This window comes from Dunckerocampus dactyliophorus, chromosome 3 (assembly GCF_027744805.1).
Source record: "Dunckerocampus dactyliophorus isolate RoL2022-P2 chromosome 3, RoL_Ddac_1.1, whole genome shotgun sequence".
In the NCBI taxonomy this organism is placed as follows: Eukaryota; Metazoa; Chordata; class Actinopteri; order Syngnathiformes; family Syngnathidae; genus Dunckerocampus; species Dunckerocampus dactyliophorus.
The window spans coordinates 12,092,321-12,116,567 of record NC_072821.1 but is presented as its reverse complement, the minus strand read 5'-3'; the positions used below and the strand labels follow the sequence as shown (position 1 = coordinate 12,116,567).

The following is a 24,247-nucleotide window of genomic DNA, read 5'->3' as shown; positions in this document are numbered from 1 at the left end:
ATCGAGCAACCGAAGTGACCTGAGTCCAAATAGGAAAACAAGCACTCACCAATCTTGAAGGAAATGGGAGTTTTGATTTGGGGAGAAATAAAATTTGTCCTTATGGTGACGCCTTGTCATCTTGGTTCCTGCAGAAGAGCAGGAAAACACGGAAAAGACTGCTCCCAGTTGACCTCCTGGTCAACTGGGAGGTGTTCTGGCATAAGACGATAGAAACATCCCCATGCTAAGTAAGTATTTTATCAAGAGTCACTTATAAAATAACCACCCAACATATTACGTTTATGAAGTATGGTTGTTGACCATTTATGTTCATACATTTAAAAAATAATAACTACCACAGCGGCTGCACGGTGGTCTAGTGGTTAGCACGTTGCGCGTGGGTTTTCTCCGGGTACTCCGGCTTCCTCCCACATTTCAAAAACATGCAGGTGAGGTTAATTGGTAACTCTAAATTGTCCATAGGTATGAATGTGAGTGTGAATGGTTGTTTGTCGATATGTTCCCTGCGATTGGCTGGCCAGTCCAGGGTGTACCCCGCCTGTCGCCCGAAGTCAGCTGGGATAGGCTCCAGCATGCCCACGCGACCCTAATGAGGAGAAGCGGTATAGAAAATGGATGGATGGATGGAACTACCACAGCACGTGACGTCGCAGAAACGCTATCGTAAAAATGAATGGAGGAAGCGACGTAGTGCTTGCGCATGCGCAGGACCGATTGCGTTCTGGCTTCGTATTGCGTAGTGACAGACCTAAAGCTAGTATTATTTGCAGATGACACTACCGCATTCTGTTCTGGAGAGGGCGCACAAGCTAATAAGAAAAATCGCAGATGAAATGACTATACTAAAAAGATGGTTTGATAAAAACAGATTATCTCTGAACCCTGAAATAACTCTGAAATAACGGCTATTTGGTAATATCAGAAAGGATACTTATGTGCAAATACAAATGGACGGCGTGGACATTGACATGTCGAATTATGAATTGTGATATGTGTTGTATATTGTTCAATTGTTGAAACGTTCAACTGTTGAAATAAATCAAATCAAAATAAATTGCCTGTGTTTACTGTGAGAGTGAATAGTTGTGTATTTATGTGGCCTGTCCTTGACTGGTTATATGTGAGAAAAGGGATAGATGGATTTTCAGAAGTCATAAAAATATTTAAGCTTCAGAAGATTATTATTGTTATTTCTTGTAAGCTTAATTGGTTAATATTTGAATTTCTACGCACATTCCAAAAATATCTGCATGTCATGTTTTCATATGTAAGCCACATACATCAAAACTGAAGGATGCTGGGGCCACCTTGATGTTCTTTATTGTTAGTATATTGAACACAGTAAAATATATATATTATTTTCAGTGTTGTCATAATTCTTCTTTGTAATGTTTGAATGCAGGTCATGTTGAATTTAATATTTAGAATGTGCCACAAGCCAATTAAACATACGATGGATTCCCCTGACCTACAGGAAATAAAAATTGAAGTAAATATAATTCGTCCCATCCCCCTTCCCATTGCAAACAGCCTCCACTATTCTGGGAATGTTTGCCCATTCACATAGAAGAACATTAAACAGGGTTTAATCCTTGGTAGGTTTATTTATTAACAAATGTGTCACTATGATGTGCCTTCTTGAGTTTTCCAAATGAACTCCAAATAAGAATGAATATAAATTGTGTTTTTTTTTTTGTTGTTTTTTTTTTTTTACTGCAGATCACTAGCTTTCTAAATAACATTTACAAAATGAAGCTGATCGCCGTTTATAACCTAATTTCACCTCTGTGGAGGTCATTACTGAAGTCTTGGCGTCTCACTAACAGGTAGGTGTTCATGTTGTATTAAAATGGCACGTTTCTTGACTAATGCAGTGCTCCGTGACTTAATCTGACTCCAAGGATATACAGTATGGTGCATGTTGGATTACACCAGCCACAAGTCCACTGAAGATGCTTCAATTAGTCATGCGTCATAAATACAGTGACGATTAGGTTGACATCAGTGGGACCAAAACCCTTGGAATGAACCCAAGTATTGCAATCTCAACATCTCGTTGCCAGTGGAGCTCCGCGTAGGGCGGATCCAGTTGCACATTGAATATTCCTGCAGTCAAATGAGCTCAGTTGCATTGAGTGATTGCTGTTCCTTTTAGTATTAATAATACAGGAGGAAGTTATTGTCCCTTTGCACCACAGTATCATGAAGTTACAGCAAGCAGAGTGCGGGGGGGCTTGGGTACTTTCACTCAGGCATCTAGTGTTTCGGGGGCCTGCGGGCTTTCAGACTCAGGGGAGGCGGCTGCTCTTACCTTTGCACAGGGCTCAATTGTAAGGCTGCCTGAGCAAGTGATAACTGAGTCCAAGCGGTGACAGCCTGCTCGGTCCTGCTGGCCCGGACCACTCGGTAAGACTAAACCCCCAACAAAGCCAAACTCTTCACGGTGAGCTCCTGCTGAGAGACAGCTACAATAGAAAATTAGTCGCTGGGAGACTTCAGACAAGGATGAAAGTCCCGAGTGTGATTAAATCCATCCAGATTTGATCTGTGCTGTGACCTTCTTTTAACCTGACTTGGGGAGACGAAAACAACATCTTTGTTCAGCATAGTTACCCAATAATGCCGTATTTTGAAGACGTCTCTATGTACTGTATATTATTTTAATTCTATCTTGGTGCAGGTATAAAGTAGCCAACCAACATGCATGTAGGACAATGCCAACCAGCAATTAACACCTGCACCAAAGTGGGAGGGGGTTGGAGAGTGAAAACTAAAGAGTGTGTCAGCGAAACAGAGAAGGTGTACTCCGAGGCCAGTATGTTGATACCGCCATGGAGAGGATGCAGCTAACTTGATACTTGAAGAGCTCCCAAGGTCGTGGGTGAGTTCTTTATTTTCTTTTCCATTATTTCAAATATTTTAAACACACAGCGCAACCCAGGTTTGTGGATTATAAACTTCACATTCATCAGCCGTTTGAATCTTTGTGATTATTCAAATAAAAACAGTAATTGAGTACAGTTTAACGGAGCCTGTGTCACGTCCTATGTAGAAACTAACTATGGCCATAATCATTGATTAACCGACAGTTCGGAATTTGTTCCATTGTATGGAATTGTTTACTGTTTTAATGGTGTCCGGCCACCAGCAGCCAAGTAGGTCACTACAAGACATCAGCTATGTGACGTTTTGTCTGAATGTTGTCCCATGTTGTCATTTTGACAGTAAGGGTTGTTCCTTTTTCTGAGGCTGAGTGAGGCACAGCAGTATATTATGCACTGTCTTGGCGAAGTAAGCTGCTTATTTCTGCAGTGAAGTGCCCCTGCTTATGTGCACATTTTTGCACTTTTTCAGTCAAAACCCACTTAAGTCAAACCAATTTTTTAATCTGCACTGCACATAAAGTACAAAGGTAGCCGGCCTTTTTTGTCCATCTTGTGATGCCAGTGTAGCACAGATTTTAGCATTTTTCGTGACAAAGTCAAACTTAAGCCCATCAAATCAAACTTAAAGCGAAAGTGATTTATTTCGGCCACATTTTGTAAAGCTGCGTGCAGGAACAGCTTTTAAGTGACACATACAGTATCCCGCCTACCAGGCTTGTGACCTGCCAGGTCCGGTGAATTATACTAAGATCTTGATCAGGGATGCTCCGATCAGGGTTTTATGCTGCCGATTCCGATAGCGATCATCCAGGACTGACATCGGCTGCTACCGATACCGTTCACATGGATTAATTATACGTTTTTCGATTTATTTACGATATGTGCTATTGGACCTTTCATATGAAAAAAGAAGCCATAAAATCACCTTAATTTAGACAAACATATTTGACTTACTTTTTCAAGAGAACATATATCCCTTGTGAAACTCCCAGAGTATGCGACACCTTCTTTAAGCAGACTTTGGATAGCAGGACTTCCAGGAAGTGAGAGAGCACTCTGCGAGCACTTGGTGTCTTCCGCCACTGAGGAAGGCTGGTCATCCCCTTTGATTAATTATATTATTTTTTGTGTTATTAGCTTAGCTTTCTGATTGTCAAGGACATATGGGCGAGTGTCCACATGACTGCTTTAGCTGCCATTTGACTGATGATCACACCGCGAGCCTCGACAAACTCACCCACACTCTGTCAAGGGTTCTTCAAATGCCGTATTAAATTGAAGATTTTTAATGTGCTACCCCCGCAAGGTAGTGTTTGTGGCATGTGTTGGTAGCTACGTTCCATGCACATGACAGACATGATGTTGTTGTTTTGGCATGCCTGCACACTGTGAAGGAAAGTGGGAAGAGCACGATGCTCAAGATGCCAGTGAGGGCAAGACACTACACTGCACGCATGGATCGCTTCGATCTGCAGTAGTACTCGCCACAGGTTATCGGCTTTTGTGATCTGCGTTGGCCGATATTGATTGGTGGCCGATCGATCGGAGCATCCCTAATCTTGATACATTATTAGCCATGCAGTGTAAATGGCAAAGTTATGTGGTAGATGTGGTCACTCTCCTTCTCTTTCACACCTCAGGTTCATCCCATCAGTGAATCAATAGGGAAATGATCATGAGGAGAAAGATGTGACTGTGTTCCACTGAAAGAAATGAAGGCTCCAAACAAAAGGCCAAGCATGGCCTCTCTTCAATTCACATTTGTCCTAGTTTGTGTTGTTTTACTCGGACAAGGATCCTCTGAGAAAACAGGTTGGTGCAATGTTAGTGTAATATGATTTGTCTTGCTTTATTAATACATTTACATATTACTCATTCTTAATGGAAATCCTTTAGGAAGGGGAAGGGAGCGACAGAGAGATGACATACTCAAGGAGCTCCTATCAAAACTAAGTAATGAAGGTGCTTGGAATCTGCAAAAGAACCCTAAAGAAACAATCACGGACGTGCTTCTGCACCCTTGGATGAATAGTCTACTGGGGGGCCTTCAAACACTAAGTGGTCTAATTCCTGGTAAAAGCCTGGCTTCCCTACACCAGCCGATTGACCAGCCTTGTCTCTCTGGCTTCCTCTACAACATCTCTCAGTATCTCCAAGATATGAGTACAGGACAGGAAGAAGCACCAATAGACCAGGACCAGCTGTGGGAGAAAGTGCTCTATTTTTTTCTCCAAACCGAAGGGAACGCTGCACAGAGCCAGTGGAACGGCAGAGTGCCACCTCGACCCAGCATTCAAGTGAAGGACTGGTTTCTGTCCCTCAGAGGCAGCCCGCACTGGGACTGGCTGCTGGGCCTCCTGCAGAGCCTAACAAGCCTCCTGGAACATCAGCCTCACAAGTCCCTTCTGACTTTGTTGTCTCAGAACTGGAGGACAGTGAGCGCCGTGCTGGAGGCCTCTCTGCAGGCACTGATCAGTGGGACATACGGCCAGGCCAGTGCAGGCCTGCAGGGTTTCATCTGCGCGCTGAAAGGTCGCACTGACTGTCCTTTTGGTGTCAGCTGGCTTCAGTATGTACTGCGCCTCCTCAAAACACACAACTGGAGTCCCATGGTGAGTTTGCACTCAGCTGGGGAGGATACAGAACACAGGAGAGGCTCGGGTGGACGCATTAAACCCTTCAGCTTGCCTCCTGAAGCCATGAGGCAGGATTTATTCCCAGAAAATACTTTTGTCGATGACACAAAGGGAACGCAGAATGATCCAGATTCTATGCGACACTTATTCCTGCAAGCACTGTCACGCTCAACTGGCGACAACTTGGCACAGAAAAATCTAGCGCTTGTTCAAAGTTTGGATGGGCTCAGGACGGGCCTCCTACACAGGCTAGGGAGCTCTGTGTATGGTAACCTGAGAAGGAAAGTGTCACAAGTTACCACGGCAATGCTTGACGATGTCAGCAATCTGGTGGATGTGCCGCAGCCCAATGCAAGAGGACAATGCTCAGTAGGTGAGATTAGTGGCATTATGATCATGCACTAATAATTTGTGACTATATTTAAGAGTATTCGGTATTGCTGGATAGCCTTTCAGGTTGTATGCTCTCACACTAGCAGTATTGCTTGTATTGATAAACATGTACATTCAAGTACAACTTGAATGGTGCATTTTTATGTGCAGTAGTCAGCTTTTTCCCCTCACTGGAAATTTCTCTTTTCATAAAGAAGCCCCTCAGAGATTGGCGTGTGTGCTTAACATTCCCCGCAGGCGTTGATGAGTCATTGAAATGTAAAAATGCAAAGGAATGTGTGAAAAAGTGTTTGTACCCTTTCTGATTTCTTAGTTTTTTTGCAGGTTTGTCACACTTAAATGTTTCAGATTGTCAAACAATTTTAAATATTAGTCAATGACAACACGACTAAACACAAAACGTAGTTTTTAAATGAAACTTAAAAAAAATATATATACATTTTTTTTTTAGAAAAAAAACCCAAACCTAGATGGTCCTGTGTGAAAAATTATTGCCCTCTGAACCTGATAACTGGTTGGGCCACCCTTAGCCGCAACACTCTCTTACAGTGCTGTGGAGGAATTTTGGCCCACTCATCTTTGCAGAATTGTTGTAATTCAGCCACATTGGAGGGTTTTCCAGCATGAATCGTCTATTTAAGGTCATACCACAACATCTCAATAGGATTCAGGTCAGGACTTTGACTAGGTCACTCCAAAGTCTTCATTTTGTTTTTCTTCAGCCATTCAGAGGTGGACTTGCTGGTGTTTTTTGGATCATTGTCCTGCTGCAGAACCCAAGTTGGTTTCAGCTTGAGGTCACGAACAGATGGATGGACAGTCCCCTCCAGGATTTTTTGGTAGACAGCAGAATTGATGGTTCCATTTATCACAGCAAGTCTTCCATGTCTGAATCAGCCGCAGACCATCACACTACCACCACCATATTTTACTGTTGGTATGATGTTCTTTTTCTGAAATGCAGCGTTACTTCTATGCCAGATGTAATGGGACACACACCTTCCAAAAAGTTAAACTTTTGACTCATCAGACCACAGAGTATTTTCCCAAAGGTCTTGGGGATCATCAAGATGTTTTCTGGCAAAATTGAAACGAGCCTTAATGTTCTTTTTGTCCAGCAGTGGTTTTCGTCTTGGAACTCTGCCATGCAGGCCGTCTTTGCCCATTGTCTTTCTTATGGTGGAGTCATGAACGCTGAGCTTAACTGAGACAAGTGAAGCCTGCAGTTCTGTGACCTCTTGGATGAGTCGTCGCTGCCCTCTTGGGGTCATTTTGGTTGGCTGGCCACTCCTGGGAAGGTTCACCCCTGTTCCATGTTTTCATCATTTGTGGATAATGGCTCGACCAGTCCAGAGTGTACCCCGCCTGTCGCCCAAAGTCAGCTGGGATAGGCTCCAGCATACCCCCACGACCCTAATGAGGATAAGCGGCATAGAAAATGGATGGATGGATGGATAATGGCTCTCACTGTGGTTTGCTGGGCCATGTAGGTTTGGATTTCCCCCCCTTAATAATAAAAAGTTTCATTTAAAAACTGCATTTTGTGTCCAGTTTTGTTGTCCTTGACTAATATTTTTTTTTTTAATGATCTGAAACATTTTAAATGTGACAAAAATGCAAAAGAAAAGAAAAATCAGGAAGGGGGCAAACACTTGACAGCAATGTATATATTTTTTGTTGACTGAATGATTAATAGCCTGGTGCTTGCCCACAGCCTGGCGGTTGGGCTCCAATACTGGGGATGTACATAGGATTATACTCTATATTAGGGTCACTGATTGTGTAATGTAGTCACACTTTTGTCCAAAATCAGCTGAAGCTGGAGCCTACCGCAGCTGGACCTGAGGTTAGGCTCCAGCTTCCTATTGTGAAAAATAGGATAAGCTGTAAAGAAAATACATGGACAAAATTTCTGATCATCCTGATCACTGAAAATATCTTTTGTTGAGCCCACTAATCTTTTTACCCTTTCATTGTTGCAAGTAAATGATATTTAGGGATTTGTTGGCCGATCTGCTGTGTTACATCAGACAAAAATTGTCTGCTCTCTCTGCTTTTACCAACTCCTACTCGTATTTATTTTCATGTCTCTCTAAAGGCAACTTGAGGCAGCTGATCTTATGGTAAGATTATTCACTCTTCCCATTTGGTAGTATGTAGTCGAAGTGAGATAACTGATGGTTCTTCTTATGTGTCGATCCAAATGTAGGGGCATAAGACATAATGTGACATGGAACACTCAAGCTTTAGGTGTCAGTACCCATGGGCTCCCAAGCATGCTGCCACTCCTGTCGTGTCCCTCCAATGATGAAAACAGCTTCAGACAAAAGACGGCTAACTCCACTCCTAAATCCTCACCTTCCCAAAAAAGTAATCAAAAACGCCATCATGTCCTCCCTGGCACTCGTCACCACCACCAACCCACCCAGCCACAATCAAGGAGTGAACAACGAAGAGAGATAGAGTACTCATCCACTGCAGAAATCCTGGAAGCGGCGTGCAATGAATCCATCCCAGGATTGACAGGTGTCTCCAACTTCACAGTGTTCCTCTACTGTAAACTGTTTGATGGAGAGAATGGCTCCGTGAGTCCTGTTGTGGCTGAAATGGGTCTGGATCTGCACGCCACCTGCTCTGATGCAGCTTGGTACCTGTCTGCGGCCGAGGAGGACTTCCTTTGGGTTCATGTGTGCAGTGAGTTCTTTGCTCATGAATTCAACAACACGGTGTGTAGCAACTCCTCTTTCTGGCTGCAAAGAGCACATCAGGTGAAGACCACTTCATATCGACTGTACTTTTTACACAGTACACCCAATTGCCACAACATTAGGTACACTTGTAGAATGACAATGTAAAATGTTTCTAATATTTTGCCCTATCATGTAGTTCATTACGTCAGTCAAATAATTCGAAGCATATTGCATGATGATGAAGTGCAGGTAATATAGTGTAATATAGCGCTTATCCTGCAAAACTCATTTTAACCAAAAACATTTGTGTCTCACCAATTGCAGGCCGCAAGAACAAACAACTACAATGTGTTTAACCAAACAAATATGTTGTGTTTGCACCTATCGAGCGGTGCAACAGGAAGTCCAGAGCTTGTGGAGGGTTGTCTGGCTCAGTTGGGCAGTAGCAGGTTCATGAGTGCTCAGACTTTCAGACGCTGCTTTCTGCCCAACAATTCTGCTCTTATCTCAGCTTTGTGTGGGAGAGAACCACTAGAATCCCATCGGTCCTTGCCAGAGGGCAGCTGGGCTGCAGCATACTGCTTCAGACAACACAACCTCTCCACTGTTGATACCACTGAGAAGACCTGTCAATACGAGGAGTGGGCTGTGCAGACTTTCCTCAACGTGACCATGCTGGAAGTGTGTGGGAAGACACATGGACTGAGGGAGTACATGTGCCTGAATGCATCACTCTACCGTCAGTTGCTGGAATTGATGCCCCGCTTGTCTGAGTTTTGTGCAGACCTCCAAGGAGAGGTACAAGACGGCAAGTGCTTACTTCAGAGGTTTTTTAACATGCTCCCAGCCCAATATGAGTTTGACACATCACAGTTGTGTGTGGACCCAGCACAGCTGATGCTGGAAGTGTTACACAAGCTGACTGTGTGCCAGGTAGAGGGAGGGGAGAACCAAGGATTTTTTGTCATGCTAGGATATGTGTTAAGGGTGCTGGACTTCATGGTAGGCCTCTCTTCTGGTCTGGATGAGGGGGAGAAAGAGGCTCGACAAGGTTTGGGTCAGGCTATCCTTCTTTCCAGTCTCCTTGAAAATGGAACCTGGAGCACACTGCGGCCGGAGGCCTCCACGAGCGTCCTCCACACTGTGGGAGTCTTCCTCCGCAGAGAATGGAACCCAAACCTTAAAGAGGACCTACTGAGCTGCTTTAGTGTAAGATAACACACACGTATGTTACTGAAGTAGGCACTAACTTATTGTATTTGTGGCACATCAGCCTGTCTTGTGGGACCTCATTCAGCAGGACAACAACTCATCTGCTCTAAGGGTTCTTCTACAGGTAAATGCACATGTATCTACAGTACATTCCATTAACTTGATTTGTTGTTTAGGTGAATTATTCCATCTCACTTTAGGAATATCTCAAGATGCCAGAAGACAGCATTCGCACTCTGGTGATGTCCGCAGAGAAAGATGCAGTCAAGAGGTTCCTCTCACATATGCATCAAAGCTGGGATCACATTCAAGTTGAAACCAGTCGGGTTTGTTTGAACGCTCCAGTTACATTAGAACATAAATATATCATTTACCATTCAGGAACTACAGCCGAAAAGGCTGAAAAGTATTTGGACTATTGACATAATATGAGATGAGAACCAAAGTCTATTTTAATTATTATGGCTGCAACACAGTGATAGCAATCCACAAAAGAGCAGTAACAATAATTTATGCTCCGACAAAAGAAAAGGAACACACTGAACATGAACTAAATAGGAAGAACTAAAATTAGCGGCAGGTGCGTGAGACGAGAAACATAAAGCAGGCAGACATGGAACGGTGCAACACAGAAAGAACTACAAAATAAGAGCGCAAAACCAGAACTAAGGCTGTCACGCAGGCTACCACGCAGATTGTGACAGTCATATCTTAAAATTAGTTTGATGTCCACACTTTAATCACAACCTATGAGTTATTTCTCCTATGCGGCAGTGGTGTATAAAGGCAAACTCCACTGTCGTTGTCCAAATACTTCTGGACTTAACTGTAGCAGATGCTGTCATGTGATCTGTGCAATCAACTTTGAATGTATAACAGATGATCCTTTTGAACCGACATCTGTTTTTGTCTTGTTCATTTTCTTCCTGCTAGGCTTCTCAAAAAGAGCTGCAGGCCATGGAAACAATGACTGCTGCTTTTATCAATAAATTCCCAAAAGTGACCCCAGAACTCTTCGTGGACCTGTCCCAGTTCATCCCATTCATGTCTGTCTCCGACATCATGAGCTTCCCAGCCTCTCTGATGGTTAATGACAGCGTGTGAGTTGCTGACTATGCAAAGGATCAAATGCAGGCGACCTTCAGTGTCCTCCTCATAGAATTTTTCATAGACTTTTGCCTTTGTTTTGAAGGCTGGCTGCCATTCGTGACCACAGCTCAGAGATGAAGTCGCCACAGAAAAAGGCATTTGTGAAAAGACTCTTGCAGTCTGTCCTGGGTGATGTCCCCACATGGCCACCATACTTCCTCAGCTCCATCTTGCCTCTTCTGCCGTACCTTCCCATCAGTCGTTTTCAGCAGCTGACCTCACAACAGGTTGGGTGGGGATGCGTGCATATTTTTTCTTAATATCAGCCATTTTCCAGTAATATGAAATATTTTATGTTTTAGCTCACCCCTTTGGTGGAGTTGCTAGGCAACAGCAGCCTGGATGGTGTGAGAGGGCGCCATGTTGTTCGGACCATTTTCACCAAGAATAAAAATGTCACAATTGATAACATAATGAGGTGAGACAGTTCAGTATTTGTGCATTTCCATGGTTACAGACTATTTTGTTATATCATGCATGTTGAGAAAGCAGTGCATCATTGTACATTGAGGGGTACAATGACTTGTTCATGTGGCGATAGCTTCATAAGTACTGCTTTTACACCTCTTTACATCTGACTTTTACAGCTTGGGAACATATTGGTACCCGTTTGGTGCGGGAAAATGAATACATGATTGCAGTTGAGTGTAGAGTTGGGCGATATGGACCTTAGCATGTATCACAATATATTTGGGATGTATCGCGATATGACGATATCATTAAATTCAGCGGAGTCTTGTATAAAAAGCTACAAACCTTAACCAATATAAGTAAATACTGTACACTTGTCTCAAACTGTAAAGCACATTTATTGATTTATTGGCAACAAACTGCAAAACAGCAAGTGTGTCAGGCGTGGTGGGAGCCACGACAGGAATCAGGATCCCAATGCAGACAACCAGAGTCAAAAATAGTAACAAAAATACTTTAATACGAAACAGAAAGAGTCCACAAGGTAAAAGTACAACTAAGGAAAATCCACTAACGGTTAACCAACGAAAAACACTGACAGCAAAAGGCTGTCAGGAACAAAAACCAAAGTACAAACAAAAAACACTGTAGGCAAACCTGACAGGAGATATCTTGGATACAAGGCTGAATGAACAAGCAGGTAAGGGAGCCAGAATGCAGGGTAAGGAACAAGAAGCCGGGCTAAGCGGGAGCAAGGAACAGGAGGTCAGGGAGTCAAGGAGTACAATCTGGCACTGGTAGATTGTTTGGCTGCAGCTTAAGAAGGGATGAGGTAATGAGCTGCAGGTGTGTGTGATTAGGTCTGGGTCATGTTCAGGGATGTGCTGCAACACAAAAACAGCAGAGGGCAGCAGAGCAGAATGCAGAACATGACAAAGTGCATGTAGTGTCTACCAAACTATGAAGTGTAGACGTGCTCGCTGACTCTGTCTCACGCTTCATGACACACTCTTCATACTCAACTCTGTGTTTGCGCTTGAGATGGTACAACAAATTTGTCGTGTTTAATTTGCCATCATCGTTGCTTTGTACTGTAAACTTTGCATATTATGGTCTCTTGCTCCACTTCTGCTCATTTTACACTTCTTTTTACCAGCATGTTGTGTGCTTCATGGGTTAGTGAATAAAAGGTCTAATTAAATGCAAAAATCCTTATATTTATTGATGCAATACATCAGTGGACATTTTTGCCCAGTAATTCAGAAATGGATGTAGCCTGGCTATCTTTTCGAATGGGATGTCAGCCCCTGCACACATTGCTACAAAATTGTCAACAAACTGTAATTCCCGTGCTTGTGATGCAATTCCAACTGCGTATGTAAGATATTTTTTATGACGAAGCCCCAATGCGTCAATCAACTTGACTTGTTTCCGTTTATCATTTATACTGGTATAAGTCATTTTCTTATCATTGGAAGAATTTATACCGCTATGCCAGTATATGAAAATTATCGCCCAACCCTATTTGAGTGCAATAATTAGCATGCACTGAACTTTGGAGTTATAGAGTTTACATGTATTGCATGGTCATAGCAGTGAATCTTGTTTTGCAGGCTTGGCGTCCTTGCTTGCTACTTGGATCCACTTGACCTGCATTCATTTCTTCACGATCCAGCCGTGTCATTCACTCTCCAGAGGCAGCTTCTTCAGTGTGTGTCCAAGGGCTTCATTAGAGCCAGTGGCAGGGTGAGGCATCTGCAGAAAGCCATCCTCCGAATGTTATGACTTTAAATTTTTGTCTGTGCCATTTGGATAGCTTTCGTCCTGGTTGATACCAGCAGTGCAGACACTGAATGCCAGCAGCATGGCTCCTGGAGACCTGACTGGCCTCAGTGCTCTCCTCCCCCAATTAGGAGCATCCTTCTTGCTATCGCTTCCGTCGCAGCAACTCCTGGAGCTCCTCTCCCAACCAGGAATACACAGATATTCTCCAGCACAGGTCAGCAAGAAGGTTGTTTATTCCCCGTGTTGTTTATCACTGTTTACCACCTTTATGGAATCTTACCGTGTCAAAATGAAATAAATCACCACAGAAGTCTGTAAATTCTGCAGGATTAAGTATACATGCTACATTCATCATTTGTACTCAGTGAGAACCATCTACCTAATATGCATGTATTTGTTTTGTGTATGCATGTACACAAAACTGTAAACATTTGTGAAAACATGCATCCTTTGTATTGCCTGTGCTGTGTTATTTTCTGACAACACATGGTGACGCCAGGGGTGTCACAAGATCTCGTGTCACAAGATCCCGCGGGATTAAAACATGACAAGATTTCTCGTTCAGAAAAAAACTGTCTCGTGGGCACTAGTCCTCGGACGATCATTCATTCATTCATTCATTTTCTATACCGCGTAATCTTCATTAGGGTCGCGGGGGTATGCTGGAGCCTGTTTTTAAAAAAAAAATGGTACCCATCATCCACAATCCTTATGTGAGACATGAACAGACGTCTTTTTCAATTCTGTGCATTCTAAAGATATAAAAACAGATAAAAAAGAGACAGCTCATTTCTGTACGAAATGGGACACACCAATGCCGCCTACAAAGACCGCTATTAAAACACCTCCCAAAACCTCCAATACATGTTGTAACCATGTAGTAACAGGCCCATTCATGATAACATGTAATACTTTAGTAGTATTTTGCCGTATTTTGGTCCTTTTTAAGCATTACCAGAACTTCCTTCCTGGGCGCATTGATTTCAAATAGCAACATAGAAACGGAAGCCTATACCTAGTATTAACTTTTCCAAACTCCATCCATCCGTCCATTTTCTATGCCGCTTATCCTCATTAGAGTCGCATGGCTTTTCCAAACTCAAAAACACAAACAGCAGCAGTAGCGGCAGGTCCAATATGTAGCGTTACCTTTTGGTAGTGGCCTGAGGTATTGAGAGTGCGGCGCTGATGCGCTGCAGGCGAGTGTGTGGTGAAGCTAGTTGCTAGCCGGCTAGTAGCTATTGGTATGGCAAGGCGTCAATACGTCAGTAACATAGTTTGATCGGCGTAACAATGTTAATAATAACTAGGGAAGGCAATTTCAAGGCCTTTGAAGGCATTCACACAATAACAATGACACTGTAGCTTCATTAATATGCACATCACATTTTATGTAAATGGAGTCTTGTTGGCATTTTTTGGATTTTTTTTTTCCAGAAGCCTTTATAGGCGGAATAAGTGTTTCCGATTAAATGCATTCTTAGTTGCATCTTTTTAGCTGTTTTTATATCTTCAGAATGCACAGAAAAAGAGAAAGACATGATGGGCAAAATTCCACAAAAAGTGCAGTTTTCCTTTAAGAGTCACGGGAGAGCTGGACTGTCATAAACAACATACTGTTTGCTACTTTTATTTATGTTTCCTTTTTTTTTTTTATGAAAGACCGTCAACTGTTGGTGGGCTGAAAGTCTGCCCTCTGGTTTTTCACATGTTGTAATCCTGTCTAAAAGTGGAGTAATTTTGGATTAGGACTTTTCATTCCTGTTTAATTCCTATTTGTACCATTTTCCAGGCTTTTGGAATATTGTCAAGGATTTCCAAAGACACCAATGTAAGTAGACATTTTGGAGAATATTTTTGCTGAACATGGGTCAGCTTCACTCAAAGCGTCAAGTGTATCTATCTCCCTGGTAGCTGACAGTGGAAACATTGTGTAGACTGAAGCCATTACACTCTGGTCTCTCTCCTGCTGTGCTGAGCGGCCTCGACTGGTCTGAGGTCAGTGAAAGCGGCCACTGCCAGTGTTGGAGTAACATGCTGACTGAACTGAAGCCTGGCCATAAAGCACTGCTATACAGTGCAATGCAGGAGGTGATGCTATTGACGCTCTCTACGACATTATTTAACTGGCCAGCTTTCCTTAATCATTTGTTGTGGCTCTTACTTTGTGTTCTATTATGTATCAGTAGGCTTTACACCGACACTCACCAAACATCACTCAACGTGTAAACTGTCTCCTGCCGTTAATTCCTTTGAGGAAGCTGAGTGAGGCCCTGCAGAGGCAACAACTCCCCAAAGACATCAGCTTGTACAGAGACATCAACTGGTCGCCACAGCAGGTGCACATTAAACTTCATCTTGTGAGGCGTTCAACTTTTTTGCACATGACAATGGGCTCCCACACGCTTACACAAATGAAGAAAAAGTGAACAATTAATCCTCATAGCTTCACTGCTATTAATCTGCAAGTCATTGGATATGCTTCAGATGAGCCTTTCAGGATATTAATGCTCTGTCGGCGCCAGCCTCCATCACGCTAATTAGTTTGGCTCTGACACAGTGGTGCGGAAGAATGTACTATAAATTAATAATAGCTACGTTAAAGGGCTTTTTGTCACAGCCAAGAGTCTATTAGGCTGCCTTCACCACCTGTACAGTAAAAGCAGGCAGGCAAATCAAAAATATTCATTTATAGAGCCTATAGGACACTATCCAACAGTGTATCAAATGTGATACAATGTGTAACACAACTGTAAAATTGAGTCCATGTTGTGTCATGTGCACGGCCATGAGAGTGAAATTGGCGTGAGTGACTTGATTTCTTGTGTTGATCGTTTAGGTTGATCATTCAAATTCAAACAAAGGTTTGAACTTTTTTTTTGAGTGTTTAAACAAGAGAGAAATTGCCTGTCTGAGAAAAGTATATAAAGTATATGGTGAGGGGTTTTACAGCATGAAAACATATACCATAATTGTAAAAAACAGGAAGTTGGCTACTTTGCGGATTTCACTTACTGCGGGCTATTTTGGGAACCTATTCCCCGCGATAAACTAGGGAACACTGTGTACAATAATAATTACTTATAGCCAGATTGTATTATTGATAAGTCACTAACAAAGGTAGAAAGAGTACTACAGTATTTTACGCAAGTAACAGTACGATGAAAGTACTCAAGTACAAATAAAAGTACAGGTGTAAAAATCTACTCAAGTGTAAGTAAGAAATTTACTCACAAAAAAATGTGCAGATACAGAAAAAACAAGCCAAGTACAGTAACGACAGTAAACCTCTGGCATCTCAAGCTGTCTTTTACAATCTGAGTGCCTTTTGACTCTTAGAGGCCACCGTATTTGTAGAGTGCTATCAAGCTATCCTGCATTAGCTATAGCTTTTGAGTTTAGACAACAAATATATATAATAACAAATGACAATTTTGTAGTAATGACAATGATAACTAGAGAAGCACTCGGAGAGCGCAGACCTCTGCCAAGCGCCATCGTTCCCCATATTGTGATTCACACCAAAATAATAATCCTACATTTTGTGGATCAGTCTTTGATATTTTGTAGAATTTTTTTTGGAAACTTGTCCTGTGTTTTTTTCCCATGTGCTCTGAGCATTTTTTGTGGCGTTATATGCACAAATGCCGAAAATGGTCCTATCCAACAATGTTAAAGAATCCTTTAAAAAAATCCTGGATCCAGACGGTGATCCGGATCACCCCCAAAATGCAATCAATTCTTGATATCCAATTTCCGACAATTCCTGAAAATGTCATCCAAATCCATTCAGAACTTTTTAAGCTATTTTGAACAGACAGACAAACACCGGCAAAAACATAACCTCCGCGCTGCGCATGCGCTTTGCGGAGGTAATAGTTACAAAGTTAGTAAATATGCCCTCATAATAAATATTGTTTGTTTTTATTAATTCAAGACCCATTTTCTGTCTGGACAGGCTCAGCTTCTGTTTAAGTGGATGCATGACTCTAAAAATATCACCAACAAGATGTCGAGGTAAGTCTCTACAGTGACGAATCATTAGCTACACATGTGCACTCTCATAACATTCAGTACAAGAGGAAATTGTGCCAGTCAAAAGAAGATTTTGTTTGATGCTTTCACTAAGGTATTTATGTAACAATATGTTTATTATTGTGGTTGAAGTTGCTTAGTGTACAACTGAGCTGTTAAAGTTTGGGTACTAAAACCACAATAAAAAGATATTGCTAAATGAATACCTCTCTGACAGTGTTAAAAGTGAACATTATTATCTTTGTAAAGACATCATTTTTGAAGCAGCTCTTGTACTGGATCTTATTAGAGGCGTAGGTATGCCTGGTAGTAGTACGATTTGTTATTTAGGAATCCATAGGTTGATTAAATAATGACTGTTGTTGTAGAGAGCTGGGTCATGTTGGAGGTGGGATGACATGTAACTTTTTGAGGCTTTGGCACAATGACAGTGATTTTGCAGAGCTGCTTCACTTTGTTACTTGGTTGCCAGGACACCTTAGACCAGCTCTGGTAAGAGGCAAAGTGCTGACTCATTACTGTTTAGTCAATGGAAATCGTGTTAGATAGGCATAAGGTGTCCCCAAAAATATTATCAGTGCTAACTTGTTCTTTTGTGCTATGTGTTAAGCGAAAATGTATCATAGAAGAACTTAGAAAACAACCTGAGGTGGATGTCAGCCCTTTGAGCCCTTGGTTTTCTGCAACATTACCGCAAGTATCTCCTTATTTGACATGTCAATAGCTTTTTTACGCACTGTAAATGTTTTACATTTAATCCAAAACATATACTTCTGCTCTATTGTCTTTCAGACTGACAATGATGGATGACCTTTCCAACACATCCTTCAGGGCTGTTCTGGACCATGTCCAAGCACACTTTGCAGATTTCCTCCTACTACCACATTACAAGCAGACAAACATAGCCGAGAGGGCCATAAGTGAGCTGGTAATAAACCATCAACATATACACTCTGTGCTGTATATTGTACAATAACATGAAGAAAACAATAAGGCAAACACATTTAAGCAGTAATCATTTAAAACTAAGCTGCTCATATTCATTCCACCTGTGAGCATTGAAAGCAACCTTGAGTCATGCTTAAATCAATTTTGGTTGAATTAACGCCCCATCAGGGATGCCAAGTCATGATTTGATTTGAACACAAACTTAAAGGGATAGTTGGGATTTTTTTTTACATGAAGTTGTATGACATCCCCATCAGCATTATAGTCTAATAACGGCGACTTACCCCCCACTTGGTCTCCTCAGTCCAGTTTTGGTCAGATTTCCATAACTCTACTTAATTGTCCCCAGCAAATAAGCAGAACTACGTTCTTCATCACAGAAATCTGACCAGAACTGGACTTAGGAGACCAAGTGGGGGGTAAGTCTCTGTTATTGGACTACAATGCTGATGGGGACATCATACACCTTCATGTCTAAACATCTGAACTATCCCTTTAATTTAGACACACAGACAGATAATATACGTGTGTTGCTTAAATATTTGGATACTTCAAAGCATAATGATTCAGATTTGACAACTTATTAGATAAAATCATAATTATTACATGATGGTGTGTGGTGCTCTGCAGGGCTCTTCTACCCTTATTCGTGGCGTGATTGATGGTACCACTCTGGACATGCTGGGCCCTCTACTGCCTTTCTTGGAAAGAGACACTTTGGCTCTGGTAGACAGAGGTGCTCTGGCTTTGCGGCTGGAGGAGATGAGAAACTACTGTCTTCCCAAAGAAGCCCTAAGAGATATCAGCATGCTGCTCACTCAGAAAGACATCATTGGGTAAATTAAGTCTTAAAACAAGTCATAAATTTGCATGAATTATGAAATCTGGGTCAATAACATTTCAAGAGATACCTTTTTATAATGATTACAATCATTCCCAGAAAGCAATGGGAAAACAACTGTCACAGACCGGAATACAAATGTAGTCATTCATAAATACAAGACAGTAATTCATGCAGGATTCTCAATCAATCACCCGAATTGTTCTTTTCCCCTGCAAACTAATAAAAGGCTGCCAGTAAATATATGCAGTATTTCTGCCTGATTGGATTATGAAGACTGGAACAAGTAGTAATAAGTACTGTTTATTTTGATTCAATGAATGAATTACTCGCAGATAGTCAACACGGATACAGAGCTAACGTACCCCCAATGACAATTGGCATACCCCTGGGGGTACGCGGACCCCACTTTGGTAACCTAGAGGTTAGATGATCAAACAAAGGCAACAAAAGATGTGACAGACACAAACATTTGCACTCCCACATTCAAGTCTTCATAGTGTTGAAGTGACATTTGTCAAACTCATGCTGACGTCCAACTTGACCTCTCAAACCTTGATCCTCATCTTAACACAGGTATACTGCACATTCGTTTTCATAACATTACAACTTTTTCTGGTAATCATTCTATATTTGTTTTCAGTGTGACCCTAATACCCTGTAATGTACCAATGACTGTTTGCTAGGGAGCCATCCAAGTGGCAAGTGGGAGATGTTGAGCATTTGGGAAGGCTGCTGTTTTCTCTGTCCACAAAGCAGATTAACTCCATCCCACTGGTGAGCAACCGACACCACGGCCAAATAAAATAACATCAGATGTGCTGTCTTAGATGAGAGCGTAACATGTTTTCCTTGTTTAGACAGTGTTGAATAAAGATGCAGTGGAGCAGGTTCTTGTGGGTCAAGAACGCTGGGAGGACAGTGTGTTGAGTGGAGTCTGTTTGAGGCGGTGCATGGACCAACATCACCAAAGAGAGAAGACACTGAGTCTCATGAGAGGGATTTTAAAAGCACAAGGCAGGGATGCAAAAAAATCTTTTACTAGTACTTACTTAGGACTTTTCGGTCAGGGTTTCCAAAACGTATGCAGGTTAAGACCAAAACTGAAAAATTGGTTTCTTATTTCGTGTTGTGCATATAATCATTTTAAGAACTGTACATTGTTGACGCTGCAAGAAATAGTGTACTTGATTGGTTCTCTGACGATCAGCAATCAGGGACCCATACAAGTTGTCATATGACCCAAAGTGGGTCCCCACCCTAAGTTTGGGAAATCCTGTAATAGATTGATAATTGTTCTATGAAGTGCCAATCAAGTACGTTTTGAATGATTTTAATGAGTGTTTTTGGTGTGTTTTGGTATAGTCCCACGCTGTGTAGACATTAAAAGTACATTCCCCTCAGCATGGACGTCAGCTCAGCTGAGGCGCATGTCACAAGTGGATATGAGAGAGTGTGTAGAAGTCTTTGGCCAGGATGCTTCACTAAGCTCCGAGCAGCGCAGGGCACTGTGGGTCAAACTTAGGCAGGTCAGTAATGCTGCATGCTCATGTGATTTTTTTTTTTAATTAGCATATTGTTAAACTGTGTTATGTGTTTAGTTTGGGGCCAAGGTCGAGTGCGTTTCAGGTGGTGTAACAAAAGGTGGCTTATTATTAAAATATTTATGCACTGGATAGTTAAAGTGAAATTGTATTTGGCCTTTATGATTTATTTTTACTCATTTATTACCTACATTATTACAGAAATACTTAATACTTTAAAATACTATTTCAATGTTAAATGTACTTCTCACTGACCATATCAATCTAAACTTAACTAACTATACACACACCTCTTGCATTGCGTCTTACATTTTTCAAGTGTGCCTAATGATATATGTCCAGTAAATGGAGCAGTCCATTTAATCTCCATCGCCCAGGAGCCAAAAAGAGATGATGGTGTTGCCTCAAGCTGTGTGAAGTTTAATTATCAACATCTGTCTGTGACTGAAATGTTGCTGTTCTCTGACCACTGCAGGCGTTCAGTCCAGTGAGTGAGCTCAGAGCAGATGAGGTGTTGGCTCTTGGCTCTCTGGTGACTGAGATGGCAGTCAGAGAACTGCATGACATCTCTTTGACTGATGTTGGTTTTTGGGCCCATTTGGGGACATTGACACACTGGAGCCCTAGGAAGGTAAACTTAATGTGAACCTGAAATTAATGCACACTGACTCACACACAGAGGTGTGTGTTCCTGTATGACTTTTCAGATGAGAGCAGTCATTTTGGGAATGATGCGCAAGCGCAACCTGAAAATTGAGCACTTATCAGTCATTGATCTGGCGACATTTGGCCATCTGATCTGTGGGCTGTATCCCTCAGAGATGACAAGACTGAACCCTTACAACCTCAGGTCAGACAATGAATCTCTGTGTGATTGTCACCGCGTACACAACCATATTTAGAAAGACACTCAGTGGTGTGCATATCATCACAATGGATTCCTGGCAAATAGCAGTGTAAAACCATTCTTACATGTACACTGTAAGTTCCACTACTTTTTTCTTTGAATTCTGCAGTTTATGCAGCGGTGCAGCTAATTTCTAATCTTGTGACATCTCCTTTACTTGAGAACTACTATTAATTGTTTAAATACTGTGCCGCTCGCGAGTCAGTGAGGAAATGGTCACTCTTTCTTCGGCAGGAGTCAATCACGGGCTATCAGTGCAATTTCCCAATGGAAATTGCAGGTCATTCTATATAACAGTATAACAGTATAACAGTCTGACTCACGGTGTCATCTTACTATGAACACTAAACTCATCACACAACAATTTAACACTCAAAAGGTATACCTGAAAAATATACAAACATTTACCAATATGAGTTTTAAATGAAAAAACAACTCTTTTAAAGTTTTCGCGTAATGCATTGCATCTGAGCAACGCATTCATTGGGGTGCTGTAATGACGTCAGCCTCCCTCTAGACTCTGGGCTTCGGGCTTCTCTCGCTCCCTCTGGTGGACAGAGGCAGAATCGCAGCACCATCCACCATTTTCGATGCTACTTGTCCTCCAATGAAATGCTTTGCTCAAACAAAGTGCATTATGGGAAAACTTTTTTCAAAATGTTTTCATTTTAAACTTGGAACGTGGAACTGTTAATTGTATTATGTGATTTATTCCAATGTAACTTGTATGCATGTTCAAATAAATTCAACCATTACCATTACAATTACCATGTTTGTATACTGTATTTGTTAGGTATACCTTTTGAGTGTTAAGTTGCAGTGTGATGAGTTTAGTGTTGTTTCTAAGATGACACCGTGAGTCAGACTGTTATATGGCGTAATGACCTTCTGCAATTTCCAATGGGTTGACAAGCTTGCTGTGAGGTTTTTCATAGCTCATGATAGGCTCCTGTCAAGGAGCTGCCTCGTCCACACGGACTCGTGCGTGCCACAATATGCCATTTTATGACGTAAACACATGCATCTTATACACTTGTGCGGCTTATACTGTACAATATATGTACAAATCTGTTTTTTCTTTTAAATTTAAGAGGTGCAGCTTAAACACCGAAATTTACTGTAAGTCTAATCATGAGGAAGAATTATGTAAATCTTCTATATTTTTCTTTTTTATTATTTAGATGTGCATCAAAATGTAAATGTGCCACATATCCTGAGAGTTTCATAAACTCTTTTAGCCTGTGCATAATCCTAAAAATAACCTACCAACCAACCAACAAGGGTTAAAACAATACCTCTTGCCAACTTATCATGGTTACAGAATTAGTTGCATTGTGTTTTAGGAGTTGATTAATTTCCACTAAAAGACTAACAGATGTTCCCACAGAGAGGATGCATACACAAGCTTCCTGTAAATATTTTGCAAACGCTCTGAGGACTAAATCCCCAAACTTTCTTTCTGAAACGGCAGCATGGCGGTCCGATTCCTCCGAGAGCTGTCCCTGCCATGCACAGAACAGCAGATGGAGGCTTTGACAAGCCGTTTGTCCAGAGCTGAGGCCTTTGGTCCAGTCAGTGCTTGGGGACCTGAAGTTTTCACAGAAATTGGGACATTGGCAGGTACAGATGAATGTATTATCCCAAAGGATGCAAACTTTTTAGTTGAAAATCTTTTATTGTGCCACATCCGGAGAAAGAAGCATGAAGGAAATGACAATTATCTGATGGATTGAAACAATTAAAAAATGTGTCCTTGGGGTTTGAGAGTGAAACTGGAAAAGTTGAGAACCTCTATTTTGAGCCACCTTATGATCTAACTACAATGTTTGTGAAACTTCTGTATGCTCAGCGGGCCTGGAAGACATTGTTTTGTCAGCTCTGACACAAGAGCAAGTGGAAGGAATCACCACTGAAGCAATCAGTCTGCTGTCACCTAAAAAGATGGCAGTGAGTTTCACCTTTCACCATCTTGGAAGAACTTTACAGTATGTCAAGCGGATGTTAACTACAGGGCATCTTCAGCCTTTTTGTTTTGTACACATTACATTCAGGACATGTGCTTTGTTCTGTCTGACAAATAACATCAAGGGTGTGACTTTTTGACTTTGTGTTGTATGTGTTCCCGCTAGGTCGTGTTTAGTGCCATTCGCTTGTCCTGGCTGAGTGCAGAGCAGGCGTGGGCCATCACTCAGGAACAGTGGACTGAGCTTGACGACGAGCAAAGACACGCTGTCGGACTTGCTCGGTATGAAGGAGATGTACTGCTAGAGCTGAGAGGTATGTAAAACTGACAAAAAATGGTGATAAAAACTCATTTTTACCTCTGTCATAGTAACATTCATGTAATCTAGTGTTTGTTTCTAAGCGACAACTGTGATTTTTTTTCATGTTTTATGAAGCCAGCACTCGTGAATGTTTCTCTGCCTCCACAGGGAGAAACTCAGCTGCAGCAGCCCTCAACACTTTAAGCTTTCTGGCTCCAAGTCTCTGGTTATGGCATCTATTTTAAAATACTTAAGCACGTTTAATTAGCACATGACCGCTCCACACATTTGTACATGCAATAAATATTTTGGTGAGTTGTGTCATGTGTTGATCCCTTTATTTACTATGTTTTTTTTTGTTCTTAATTATTTCTAAATGTTAGAAAACTAATTTTTAACTGTATTATTTTATTTTCTAGAAATGTCTATCAGTCTGCTTATTATAATCTATTTCTGTTAAAATACATCTGAGACAGACGACACACCATAGAGACAGAACACAACTTGCAAAGTGCATTTAAGAGCACATTAAAGCTAATGAGGA

The 24,247-nt window shown here is 41.7% G+C and overlaps 1 protein-coding gene across 1 annotated transcript; it reads left to right on the top strand.

Annotated features, from left to right (window-relative positions):
• Positions 1-2,703: 2,703 nt before the first annotated feature.
• LOC129178501 (stereocilin) lies at positions 2,704-24,017 on the top strand. The gene is made up of 29 exons (XM_054770786.1): positions 2,704-2,818; positions 4,785-5,897; positions 8,016-8,040; positions 8,127-8,685; positions 8,932-9,816; positions 9,881-9,943; positions 10,020-10,145; positions 10,753-10,919; positions 11,012-11,195; positions 11,271-11,386; positions 12,993-13,125; positions 13,196-13,378; positions 14,957-14,995; positions 15,079-15,255; positions 15,354-15,503; positions 17,123-17,181; positions 17,568-17,691; positions 17,810-17,892; positions 17,992-18,127; positions 18,778-18,983; positions 19,675-19,765; positions 19,849-20,032; positions 20,354-20,517; positions 21,008-21,163; positions 21,240-21,382; positions 22,911-23,059; positions 23,289-23,386; positions 23,569-23,716; positions 23,872-24,017. Exons 1-29 carry the CDS (start codon positions 2,704-2,706, stop codon positions 23,946-23,948), a joined length of 5,853 nt encoding a protein of 1,950 aa, XP_054626761.1. The 3' UTR covers positions 23,949-24,017.
• Positions 24,018-24,247: the final 230 nt, after the last annotated feature.

What these genes read in the sequence shown, in the direction of transcription:
- LOC129178501 (XM_054770786.1), top strand. Translation starts at nt 2,704, where the DNA reads ATGCATGTAGGACAATGCCAACCAGCAATTAACACCTGCACCAAAGTG. An exon ending in CTGATGGTTAATGACAGCGT is followed by an intron (nt 10,920 to 11,011) that starts GTGAGTTGCTGA and finishes TTTGTTTTGAAG; the next exon opens with GCTGGCTGCCATTCGTGACC. An exon ending in TATACAGTGCAATGCAGGAG is followed by an intron (nt 15,256 to 15,353) that starts GTGATGCTATTG and finishes ATGTATCAGTAG; the next exon opens with GCTTTACACCGACACTCACC.